At 40.3% G+C, this 13,117-nt stretch overlaps 1 protein-coding gene across 4 annotated transcripts in view; it reads left to right on the top strand.

The window, feature by feature from the left end:
- The window catches only part of pan2 (poly(A) specific ribonuclease subunit PAN2), a 65,011-nt gene extending 55,654 nt beyond the window's left edge, over positions 1 to 9,357 (top strand). For 2 of the 4 annotated variants that reach the window (XM_034173055.1, XM_034173054.1), the window contains exons 18-26: positions 1,424 to 1,561; positions 1,674 to 1,733; positions 1,841 to 1,931; positions 2,020 to 2,177; positions 5,204 to 5,347; positions 7,420 to 7,599; positions 8,372 to 8,465; positions 8,729 to 8,932; positions 9,063 to 9,355. In XM_034173055.1, the coding sequence (XP_034028946.1) occupies positions 1,424 to 1,561; positions 1,674 to 1,733; positions 1,841 to 1,931; positions 2,020 to 2,177; positions 5,204 to 5,347; positions 7,420 to 7,599; positions 8,372 to 8,465; positions 8,729 to 8,932; positions 9,063 to 9,097 (1,104 nt within the window). In that variant the 3' untranslated portion in view covers positions 9,098 to 9,355. Of the gene's footprint in view, positions 1 to 1,423; positions 1,562 to 1,673; positions 1,734 to 1,840; positions 1,932 to 2,019; positions 2,178 to 5,203; positions 5,348 to 7,419; positions 7,600 to 8,371; positions 8,466 to 8,728; positions 8,933 to 9,062 lie in introns of all 4 variants that reach the window. The other 2 variants (XM_034173053.1, XM_034173056.1) reach the window with 2 other exon arrangements.
- The last annotated feature ends 3,760 nt before the right edge of the window (positions 9,358 to 13,117 follow it).

Raw genomic sequence — 13,117 nt, 5'->3', positions numbered from 1 at the left:
TCCAAACCTTCTCAATCTCGCCTCTCTGACTCCCAAAGAGAATCTCAACATTTTCAGCTCTGCCACCTCCAGCTCTGCCTCCTGTCTTTTTGTTAGTGCCACCATCTCTAAACCATACAACATAGCTGGTCTCACTACTGTTTTGTAAACTTTCCCCTCCACTCTTGCTGATATTCTTCTGTCACAAATCACTCCTGCCACCTTTCTCCATCTACTCCACCCTGTCTGCACTCTCTTCTTCACCTCTCTACCACACTCTTCATTACTTTGAACAGTTGACCCCAAATATTTAAACTCATCTACTTTCACCTCTTCTACTCCTTGTAACTGCACTATTCCACTGGGCTCCCTCCCATTCACACACATGTACTCAGTCTTGCTCAGTAGTAATAATAATAGTAATAATGATAACTATTCATATATAGTTAAATAATAAAAGAATAAATGCCAATAATAAAAGTACACCACAACAATGCATAAAAATCCCAAAATTAAAGAGCTGATTAAGGAAAAAAAATCAAATGGACTCATATTTTTTTTGTAATGTTTCCAACATAGTGGGACAGTAATGTGTGTTCATTTTATGATTTCTCTTGTCCAAAATATGTCAAATAACAGAATATGTTGTCTCATACATTTATTTGGCCTATTTTTAGAATTTAACAGTCCTCATGGTACATACTACAAGCTGAGGGCTTCCTGCATAAGTCCATTGTTCATTTCTCCATGTTGCTGTGGGTCAACAGTCCATGTGCTTCTGATGATTTGTTTTGTCCAAACTACATCAGATAACATGTAATATGTTGTCCGTCTCATATTTATTTGTCTATTTTGCATATTTTCGGAATGTAAAAGTCCATATGTCAAGTAGCAGCACAGGCTGTGGTGTGCACATATGCTACACTGAGTTCCTGTCTGTTGGTAAACTCACCCCCATGGAAACACTGTTAAAAAGTGAGTTCCACTTACACACACACACAAAAAAAAGATGCGACTTGTACGTTTTTCCTCTTAATGGGGCATTTTTTGGCAGGTGCGATTTGTACACTGGAAAATAGGGTAGTTTTCTTTCAACTAAGGTACTGAAGACCAGAGAGTATCAGAAACAACAGAAGAAGCTTTAACAACAACCCCCCCCCCCCCCCCCCACAGTTTTACATTTAGATGTATATTTTATATTGATTTATTCATATTGTGAATAACTTTTCTTTTTGTGTATTACTTTGACTGCAATTTATTGCTCTTGTGTGTCATGTGTTTTAGATTGTTTTTATATATTTTTTTTTATTGTGTGACTGTGAGACCTTTGCAAAAATTCCCATCCACTTGTAGTTGGACAAACGGCAAATAAAGTCAGTTCAGTTTAGTTTTGTTCCATGTGTTATAACATGAAATAAAGATTTGGTACATTCTTTCCGAGTAGTTGAGTTCTGCCGATGAGAAGGAGGGAGCGTCGCTCTATGACTTGGTGGTGACGGTACCACACATCCTGGATGCTCGTACAGGTGGAAACTTGGTCGCGCACATCAAAGTGGGGGAGACGTATCACCAAAGAAAAGAGGTGAATAATGCCAGTACATTAAGGTTTACACGCTACTTTATTGTTGAGACAGAAACACATCAGTTCTTTGTTTGAATGCAAAGATTTGTAGTAATGTTTGTTTATATTGTAGGGAGTCACACACCAGCAGTGGTACCTTTTCAACGATTTCTTAATTGAGCCAATTGATAAGGTGAATATTTGATGGACCATTTAATTTATGTTAAAGAAATGTCGTATTTTGAAGATGATGAATAAGAATAAAAGTCCTCTTTATTATAATTGTTAAATTTGTTGCAGACTGAGGCTGCACAGTTTGATGTGAGTTGGAAAGTACCGGCCATCCTGTATTACGCCAAGAGAAACTACCATTCCAAATACGACCTCCGCAGTAAGTTTTTACTTGTGTGTCTGAGGAACAATTATTAAAGTGGCTGTTAAAAACAATTTTTCCTCCTAATATTTGTTATTACACTCAGTTAAAAATCCCATTGACGCCAGTGTGCTGCTGACTGAGGCTTCTTTGGCTCGGAAGCAGAGGAAGACTCATGCCACCTTCATCCCCCTCATGGTCAGTGAGATGCCACAGGCCGGTGACTTGGTGGGGTTGGATGCTGAGTTTGTTACACTCAACCAGGTGAATGTGGCTCATAATATTTTGGTCATGTTTTGTAGTTTTATAAAAGTGTTATCCAGGATTTAATCCTCAAAAGTGTAATGGAGGTCAGTGGTGATCTTCAGTTATCATTTAGGACATCAGTCCTTGTGATCCTATTGGATCAAGTCCTGCTACATGCTTGACTTGTTTGAGTGCTGTGACTTTAAAGCACTCCCAGAAGATTATGATCCATTGTATCAGAAGCTAATGGGCCTGCAAATAAACAAACAACAAGACTGACTGGATAGATGTTGCCAATAGGTGATAATTATCTCCTGCAGAGATGTAATAGTTTGGCCTAGTAATGATGTAATGTGTCCCAGTGGTTTTCATATAATGCTGGAGCTACCTTTGTTATCAGTGTCCCCACTGTAACTTTTTCCAGTGGTTCCAAATAAGACAAGAGAGCTAGTGGCTGCATATGGCTGCCTGGAGAAAAAGAATGGCACCCCGTGTCCTTTCTAAGTGCGCTCCACATTTTTTGTGCAACCACTACAAAAACTTAATGTTGAAAATGTATGAACTTTTCAGAATGGCCACTGGTATCTTCACTGCAACATCTTTCCACCATAATAATCAAGAAAATAGAGAAGGTTGTTTTGACAGTCTTCATCTAACTACTGTGTGTCACACAAAAACTGACACCATGGAGACAGCAAAGCTCTTCTATATGGGAGCAGATTGTACAGAGTCTAAAGGTTGCTATTGATTATTGGTGGTGATTGTTGTGGTTTTATAACCATAGTCATTGTAAGCTTTCTGTTAGTTGTATGTTTTCTTGATAGAAACAAAAGTCTCACATAGTGAGTTTTTTGTTTGTTTTGGGTTTTTTTTTAAGAAAATTGTGATGGATTGTCCAGTCAGCTGTGAACCACTAAACGTTGATAAGCTCACAAAGGCCTTGAAACACCTGAGGGCGCGGAAAACTCCAGGGATCTGTGGCATCAGAGTTGAGCTCCTCCATGCTGGTGTAGATGCTATTCATGGCATTGTAAACATTTGCTGTTTTAAGCAAGATGGGTATCTTTACTACAGAATGAAAGAAAGACCTTTTTGTCCCAGTCTGAAAAGGAAAGAGTGATTACATATTTTGTAAGAACACTGGGGTATCACACTGCTCTCTGTGAGGGGAAGATTATTCGTAATAGTATTCAGATGCTCAGCAACTGGAACAATCTGGCTTCACATCCAAGAAGTCAACCATTGGCCACATTCTAGCTCTGCGAGTACTCATAGAACGGAAGCGTGAATGTTGATAGGGCTTCTGTGCAGCCTATATTGATTTTCATAAAGCATTCAATTCAGTTGATCAGGCTGCTCTCTGGGACATCCTGAGTATTTGTGGGATCCCAGAGAAGTTTCTGGACATCATAGCCAACCTGTACACAGATACTGTGAGTGCTGAACAGGGCAGAGGCAGAGACTCTTGAGTTTTTCCCAGTAAAAAGTAGTGTTACTCCCTTTTTGCACAACTTGAGAAGCAAGAGTGAGGAAATGGAGTTTCTGCATTTGTAATTGTCCTGGATCAAGACTTAAGAGCCAAAGTTTCCAGAATTGGCCATTAGAAGTGTATCTGTATGTGGTGAAATTGTGGCACATTTACAGACATTCACTTATTTTGGCGATGACGTTCATGTCTGTGTCCTTTGCCTGGGAAGAGCTTGCATGGACAGAATTGTTTGGTGACACTGAAGAACACAGATACAAGTATTTTGGGTCCTGGTTCTACCGGTTTTGTTGTATGGTTGTGAAACTTGGTTTTAATCGGTGACCTATGGTGACAACCGGATGTGTTTGGTAGCAGGTCTTTTCGGAGTGTACCACCTGAATAACTTCTAGCACACAAGGTGCCTGAGTGTTGAGGACCCCAGTGGCTGGAGAAGGCCAAAGGGATTCCCAAGCTTCACCTGGGTGCAGCAGATAGGTGGTTGTTTTAGAGATGGTGGGGATGGACCGGTTGTCTGCCTGGGTGGTTGCTGTCCATGATCCAGTGCAATTGTGTGGTGGTGTTGTAGATGCGGTGAGGCGTGACACCATCATGTGCTTCCAGGCTTGACTTTACTTTGAAGAAAAAGATGAAAAGATGCTATGAAATGTTCCCGATGCTTTTCTGCCAGGAAAACAAACAACAAAAAAACAAACACTATGGACATGTTCTGATGCAGTATTACAATTGGCAAGCTGATATAACACCCCCAGGTTTTTTAAAATCTGATATTACAACTTGGAGCCACAGATACCCGATAGACACTCTGAAGTGAAGTATCATTTAACACAAAGGGACATTCAGAGTGTGCAACATCAGTGACATTTTATTTTATTCTTGGCTAGCACACAACCATTCCACGGTATTGTAACGATAGGTGTATCTAACCAGTTAATCAAAATTACCATTACTAACAAGCACATATTTAAGTATTGGGCTGAACTTTTGACATTGGCATGTGATCTTGATTTTAATTGATTTTTCTCAAATTCAAATCGCTTTGTCCTTGGTTGACCCTCAGTCATTCCACTTGATGTGGTCCAAATCGGACCAAAACTCTTAGTTATTTTGTTCACATATGTATGGATACGTATTCACGGAAACACCCCCCCCCCCCCCACCCCCTTTTTGTGCAACAGCATGGGCCTATGAAGTAATGAAACAAAACATTTTCAGGTTTCTAAAAATAGCATGTTTCATGTGGCTGTTGCTTTAGATGGTAAGGAGATGCTTCTCCTTGTCTTCAGAGTTTTGGTGTATTACAGCGAGCACAAACCAGCGCTGTGGACGTGTCTCGACTGGACAGAGTTCATAAGGAGACGTTTCAGCACTAAGTTTTTCTGGCAGCAGAAGATCATACACAGTCATAGGACTGGCCTCGGGCTTTACTCGTCTTACTGTGCATCTGGAAAGTATTCACAGCGCTGTGAATACTTTCCGGATGCACAGTAATTGTTGGGCTGTAGCCATCTCTGACAGCAGTGAATTCATTTTAAATATATGCAACTCTTTTGTGTAGGAAGAAGCAGAACTGCGCAGCGACGGCACCAAGTCGACCATCAAGCCCAGTCAGATGTCTGTGGCCAGGATCACGTGTGTGCGGGGTCAGGGGCCGAACGAGGGTGTGCCGTTCATCGACGACTACATTTCTACTCAGGAGCAGGTAAAGCCGAAAGTAAAAAATAAATAAACAAAGTAACACCCGAGTAGAATATTATGGCAGCATAGATTTGTGATGACCTGTATCATGTTGCCTCTATTGTAACCAGACTGTGTATCTTTTGTTAATGTTGATAAAAGCCTGAATGAAAAGGTTCTCACTAAGTCGTACCACAAAAACTGATAACCTGTTACAAGGTAATCCACCTACAAAATATTTACTGACCTGTAGCAAGATTACCTCATCATTTGTGTGTGTGTGTGTTTTTTTTAAAGAGGACACATACTTTCTTTGGCATACTTCTCTACTTGTCACTTTGTCTCCACACAGCTACATCAAGTCTGGCTGTAAAAGACACATAATTCATAATTCATTGATTTGTGTGGAAAAAAATATATACCATTTTTATAGAAAAGTATACAAATCAAAGTAATTAAATGAAGTTATTTCAGAAACATTTATGGTTTTTAAATAATTACAATTAGTTTTAAAAGTGTTTCTATCTAGTGAGAGAACCACATATGCTGGGAAACTATTCCACACAGTATAGTTACCCAGTTACTAAAATGGAATTTCCTGACATTAAATCTGCATCTGTTAACTTGACACTGAGTTTGTGGCCTCGTAGGTTGTTGTACCTTTTCCTTTGGATCCAGTCATTTAAAAATGTATATCATTTAAAAATTTTCAGTCAAATCACCTCAAACTCTTCTACCCTTTGAAACAGTTAAACCTTTACTCTGTTAATCTGTTTTAAAAATTCAAGTTCCTATTTCAGGTCGTAAGTCTTGAAGTTTCTCCAAAATATTTTGTTTTAAATCTCTGTCTAGAAATGGTGACCATACCTGCACCCACTATTTAAGATGTGGTTGAATGCAACAGAATTAAGGAGCTCTTATATATGTATAGTATATACTTATCTGATATCCTGATCTCACTATTTACCTTGACGGCAACTTTGGTGGAGGTGATGGTCTAGTGGTTAAAGTTGCTCCTGGTGTGTAGTGAGTACCTTGTATCGCAGCACCCTCACATAGAGGTGAATGTGAGGTATTATTTGTAAATCGCTTTGAGTGTCTGATGCAGGTGGAAAAGCGCTATATAAATGCAGTCCATTTAGCATTTACCATTTTGGTGATATTTGGAAAATGACAATTTGTCGATAATACAGTCCCATCTCTTTTTTTAACAGTATCTATTGTAATACCATTCATACAGTAATCACAACATGGATTTATCTTATATATATGTGTGTGTATGTGTGTGTATATATATATATATATATATATATATATATATATATATTTACATGGTCAACCAGTGACAAAATTGGATGATACATTTTAGTCTTCTCTGCAAAAATGTTACATTTTGAAAATATTGATGCTTAGTAAATCACTAAAAAAGTGCTGAAACAATACTGGTCCATGCATTGAACCCTGTGGTACATCACTGCTTACACCTCCAATCAGATTTAGCCCTCTTTCCATGTACACTTCACTTTCTGTTCCAACACCTCCATAACCAACAATTCATTCATTCATTTTCTGTACTTGCTTAGTCCAGTCAAGGGTCACAGGGGTGCTGGAGCCTATGCCAGCAGTCATAGGGCATGAGGCAGGGTACACCCTGGACAGGAGGCTAATTCAATGCAGTTCCACACATAGAGAGACAAACTCAGTCACACTCATGCTACAGCATTATCACCATAAACACAATGCATGAATTCATTAAACCAGAATAAACTTATATCATTTTCTTTTGGAAACACAGAGGAAAAGCAATTATTTCATTAATTTGCCATTTCCTGTTCATCATGTCCATCATGTGCTTTGATTTTAGTAACTGCTGACCTAGACTTTGTCAATTTATATACACATAAAATATCTTAAGATTTAGCTTCACTTGTTTACATTGTTTTTTTTTTCATATCCCGATTAAACAGCTTTTTATTAAATTATATGTAGGCAGAATTTCACAGTAGTTTAATCAAGGCGCACGGCCACGTGGAAACGCTGGGGAGTTACCGTGTCGATGTTGACAGCACTATTGCCTCTCACTGTTTGTCTTTTCAGGTTGTTGATTATTTGACACAATATTCTGGCATCAAACCAGGAGACTTGGATGCAAAGATTTCCTCCAAACACCTGACCACTCTGAAGTCCACCTACCTGAAGCTCCGCTTCCTCATCGACACTGGAGTGCACTTCGTTGGTCACGGTTTACAGAAGGACTTTCGGGTCATTAATTTATTGGTAAGATATTTGTCAACTTTGTTTAGTAAATAACCTGACATAGCTTACTGACTGGTGTGTATTCTTCAATGCCTTACAGGAGTTTGAAGATATTATTTTATTTTTAATTTAAAAAGGCCTTTTTCTAAAAACAGTAACATATTGGTAAACTTTGAGAATTACATGAAAAATAGTGTAATTAGAATAACATAATATGAAAATAAATTAATATCATGTAATATCAAAGATGTATATTCATTACACACACACACACCACAGTGCATATTGGAGATTTGTGTTTGGTTGTGTGTGTCCATCCAGATGTGAAGAAAATCCAAATTTTGACTTTTGGCCCCATTGGCCCTATCCCCAGTGATTGGGCTTTGGTAAATTTGACCTCACTTGGGCAATTCCTGAACCCACTTACATATGTGTACCAAGTTGGGTGGACATCAGAGTGAAAAATCTAATTTTTGACTCCAAGGACCTTCAATTTAGCCCAAACTGACCCATTTGAGGGCAGTTTTGGGGTCAAATTTCCTCCACATCCCACATCTGATGGGAACCTGCCAAAGGACAAGACAGACAGAAAAACATTTCTCGGGTTACCTGCAATATGAATGTGCAGTTAAGTTTGAGGTACACTATGTGAATCAGGTCTTGGTGGGTTGAACTGATGTTGTGATGACAGACTCTCAGGGTTAGTGGTGTATTAGCAGGTGGTGTGTAATAAAAAGGCAACAGCGCTGTAAGTCTCCTCTGTGCTGAATGAGGCCTGTTTTTGACATTTAAGGTTTTGAAAGACCAAGTCATTGACACGGTGTACCTGTTCCATTTACCCCGCAAGAGGATGATCTCACTGAGGTTTCTTGCCTGGTATTTTCTCGGTAAGCTGAGATGAAAAATGTACAGTTAACACGACAACAAACACACGTGCAATGCCAAAATGACTTTGTGCCTCGTATTCAGGTAGCGTATAACTGACACCCACTTCAGAGTGCTTGAGTGTGTAACTGAGATAACTGCTTTGAGGTTTTACTTCCTGTTATTTCCCGAAACATTGTAATAGGACATTGAACGGCCTGAATGCTGAATTGTGTTGATTGTCTGTCCCCCCCCTCCACCCCCACGGTGCGGCTCCTGTTCTCAGACCTGAACATCCAGGGGGAAACCCATGACAGCATAGAGGACGCACGCACCGCTCTGCAGCTGTACAGGAAGTATCTTGAGCTGAGCCGCGGCGGTGGGGCCGACGAAGTGAGGAAGATTCTGAAGGGACTCTATGAAAAAGGACGCCAATTAGACTGGAAAGTCCCAGACTCAGAGACAGGAGATGGTCAAGGTAGCCCAAAAAGTACGAAATGACACGGGACTAGATGCCTTTTCCCCCCCTTCTTCCTTTTTTAAAATTTTTTTTAACTCAAGGGTGAAACAATGATTTGTGAGCGTGAGGTTGACTGTTTAAATGTTCTTTTCTTCAACAGGTGCCACTGTTTTTCCCTCTGTGATGGGACTGTGAGCTGCACCAAGTCCTGGGACGATGTTCAGTCATTTCATTTATTGACAGTCGGCAGCTTAAAGTGGACACAGCAGTTTTGAGCATCTCCACTTTTACTTTTTGTTGAGTAACGCAAGACGATAAAAGAGTGTGAATTTGTATTTTATGACTTTGAAGGGCTTTTTTTTTCTTTTTTTACATTGTATATTTGTGGCACTTTTAAGATGAATTTTTGTGTATGACATCATAAAGTCTTGGGGGCAGGGCCTAAGTTTCAGCCTTTTTCTCAGATTTTCTGACTGGTCGGAGTTGTCAGCTGTGGGGTTGTTTTCCAAACAACTGCCCTTATTTCAGTGAGTTGTGATGCAACTCTTTGTTTTGTTGCCAGTAAGTAAATTCTGAAGCTGGAATGATGCAATGATGAATCATAGGGATTTTCTCCCCAAAACGTCTGCTGCAGCAGTTCCCCATTTTGGCCCTCGGGGACCCCAGCCTTCATAATTTTCATCTTTTCCTGCTCTGCTGAAAAGTGATTGGCTCATTCAGGTGTGCTCAGCCAATCAAGAGTCACCTGAATTAGTCAATCGGATTCTAGCAGAGCAGCAAGCGATAAAAATGCAGGCTGAGAAACAGATTTTGGAACTACACTCAACAAAAATATAAACGCAACACTTTTGGTTTTGCTCCCATTTTGTATGAGATGAACTCAAAGATCTAAAACTTTTTCCACATACACAATATCACCATTTCCCTCAAATATTGTTCACAAACCAGTCTAAATCTGTGATAGTGAGCACTTCTCCTTTGCTGAGATAATCCATCCCACCTCACAGGTGTGCCATATCAAGATGCTGATTAGACACCATGATTAGTGCACAGGTGTGCCTTAGACTGTCCACAATAAAAGGCCACTCTGAAAGGTGCAGTTTTGTTTTATTGGGGGGGATCAGTCAGTATCTGGTGTGACCACCATTTGCCTCATGCAGTGCAACACATCTCCTTTGCATAGAGTTGATCAGGTTGTCAATTGTGGCCTGTGGAATGTTGGTCCACTCCTCTTCAATGGCTGTGCGAAGTTGCTGGATATTGGCAGGAACTGGTACACGCTGTCGTATACGCCGGTCCAGAGCATCCCAAACATGCTCAATGGGTGACATGTCCGGTGAGTATGCCGGCCATGCAAGAACTGGGACATTTCCAGCTTCCAAGAATTGTGTACAGATCCTTGCAACATGGGGCCGTGCATTATCCTGCTGCAACATGAGGTGATGTTCTTGGATGTATGGCACAACAATGGGCCTCAGGATCTCGTCACGGTGTCTCTGTGCATTCAAAATGCCATCAATAAAATGCACCTGTGTTCTTCGTCCATAACAGACGCCTGCCCATACCATAACCCCACAGCCACCATGGGCCACTCGATCCACAACATTGACATCAGAAAACCGCTCACCCACACAACGCCACACACGCTGTCTGCCATCTGCCGTGGACAGTGTGAACCGGGATTCATCCGTGAAGAGAACACCTCTCCAACGTGCCAAACGCCAGCGAATGTGAGCATTTGCCCACTCAAGTCGGTTACGACGACGAACTGGAGTCAGGTCGAGACCCCGATGAGGACGACGAGCATGCAGATGAGCTTCCCTGAGATGGTTTCTGACAGTTTGTGCAGAAATTCTTTGGTTATGCAAACCGATTGTTTCAGCAGCTGTCCGAGTGGCTGGTCTCAGACGATCTTGGAGGTGAACATGCTGGATGTGGAGGTCCTGGGCTGGTGTGGTTACACGTGGTCTTCGGTTGTGAGGCTGGTTGGATGTACTGCCACATTCTCTGAAACGCCTTTGGAGACGGCTTATGGTAGAGAAATGAACATTCAATACAAGAGCAACAGCTCTGGTTGACATTCCTGCTGTCAGCATGCCAATTGCACGCTCCCTCAAATCTTGCGACATCTGTGGCCTTGTGCTGTGTGATAAAACTGCACCTTTCAGAGTGGCCTTTTATTGTGGGCAGTCTAAGGCACACCTGTGCACTAATCATGGTGTCTAATCAGCATCTTGAAATGGAACACCTGTGAGGTGGGATGGATTATCTCAGCAAAGGAGAAGTGCTCACTATCACAGATTTAGACTGGTTTGTGAACAATATTTGAGGGAAATGGTGATATTGTGTATGTGGAAAAAGTTTTAGATCTTTGAGTTCATCTCATACAAAATGGGAGCAAAACCAAAAGTGTTGCGTTCATATTTTTGTTGAGTGTATGTATGCTGTTCGCCACTAGGTGGCAGCAGCATCACATGAACAGCAACATGGTAAACTCTGGTAACGAAAAATCAATATCTGATAATTGAATAAGATCAGCTGCACCAAAGTCTGATCAGTTTGTCTTCATAATAATTACCGTTATGCAAAACTGGAAATTCCTTTGCACAATAGTTTGTGTTATTGTTTTAATCTTGCCAAGTCTAAAACCTTAAGGTTTTTTTTTTTCCACATTTGTACTTCATCCCTGTTAAAATGGTGATTATTTACAATCCAAACCGGTTTATTGTATATTATGTATGTCAACTACAAGAAATGTATGTCACGAAAATTTACATTTAAAGTGCACATTTTCTCACTGACTACAGATTTTGGTGTATCAAATCTACATAATTATGTCCCAGTCACAATGTTCTGTAATGCAGATTTTTTACTTCTACAACCCCTAGCAAAAATGATGGAATCACCGGCCTCTGAGGATGTTCATTCAGTTGTTTAATTTTGTAGAAAAAAAAGCAGATCACAGACATGACACAAAACTAAAGTCATTTCAAATGGCAACTTTCTGGCTTTAAGAAACACTATAAGAAATCAGGGAAAAAAATTGTGGCAGTCAGTAACGGTTACTTTTTTAGACCAAGCAGAGGGAAAAAAATATGGACTCACTCAATTCTGGGGAATAAATTATGGAATCACACTGTAAATTTTCATCCCCAAAACTAACACCTGCATCAAATCAGATCTGCTCGTTAGTCTGCATCTAAAAAGGAGTGATCACACCTTGGAGAGCTGTTGCACCAAGTGGACTGACATGAATCATGGCTCCAACACGAGAGATGTCAATTGAAACAAAGGAGAGGATTATCAAACTCTTAAAAGAGGGTAAATCATCACGCAATGTTGCAAAAGATGTTGGTTGTTCACAGTCAGCTGTGTCTAAACTCTGGACCAAATACAAATAACATGGGAAGGTTGTTAAAGGCAAACATACTGGTAGACCAAGGAAGACGTCAAAGCGTCAAGACAGAAAACTTAAAGCAATTTGTCTCAAAATCGAAAATGCACAACAAAACAAATGAACGAATGGGAGGAAACTGGAGTCAACGTCTGTGACCGAACTGTAAGAAACCGCCTAAAGGAAATGGGATTTACATACAGAAAAGCTAAATGAAAGCCATCATTAACACCTAAACAGAAAAAAAACAAGGTTACAATAGGTTAAGGAAAAGCAATCGTGGACTGTGGATGACTGGATGAAAGTCATATTCAGTGATGAATCTCGAATCTGCATTGGGCAAGGTGATGCTGGAACTTTTGTTTGGTGCCGTTCCAATGAGATTTATAAAGATGACTGCCTGAAGAGAACATGTAAATTTCCACAGTCATTGATATGGGGCTGCATGTCAGGTAAAGGCACTGAGGAGATGGCTGTCATTACATCATCAATAAATGCACAAGTTTACGTTGATATTTTGGACACTTTTCTTATCCCATCAATTGAAAGGATGTTTGGGGATGATGAAATCATTTTTCAAGATGATAATGCATCTTGCCATGGAGCAAAAACTATGAAAACATTTCTTGCAAAAAGACACATAGGGTCAATGTCATGGCCTGCAAATAGTCCGGATCCCAATTGAAAATCTTTGGTGGAAGTTGAAGAAAATGGTCCATGACAAGGCTCCAACCTGCAAAGCTGATCTGGCAACAGCAATCAGAGAAAGTTGGAGCCAGATTGATGAAGAGTACTGTTTGTCACTCATTAAGTCCATACCT

The sequence above is a fragment of the Thalassophryne amazonica genome, chromosome 6 (assembly GCF_902500255.1).
Source record: "Thalassophryne amazonica chromosome 6, fThaAma1.1, whole genome shotgun sequence".
Taxonomy (NCBI): Eukaryota; Metazoa; Chordata; class Actinopteri; order Batrachoidiformes; family Batrachoididae; genus Thalassophryne; species Thalassophryne amazonica.
Note: the sequence above shows the minus strand (reverse complement) of the source record. Positions and strands in the feature narration are given on the sequence as shown.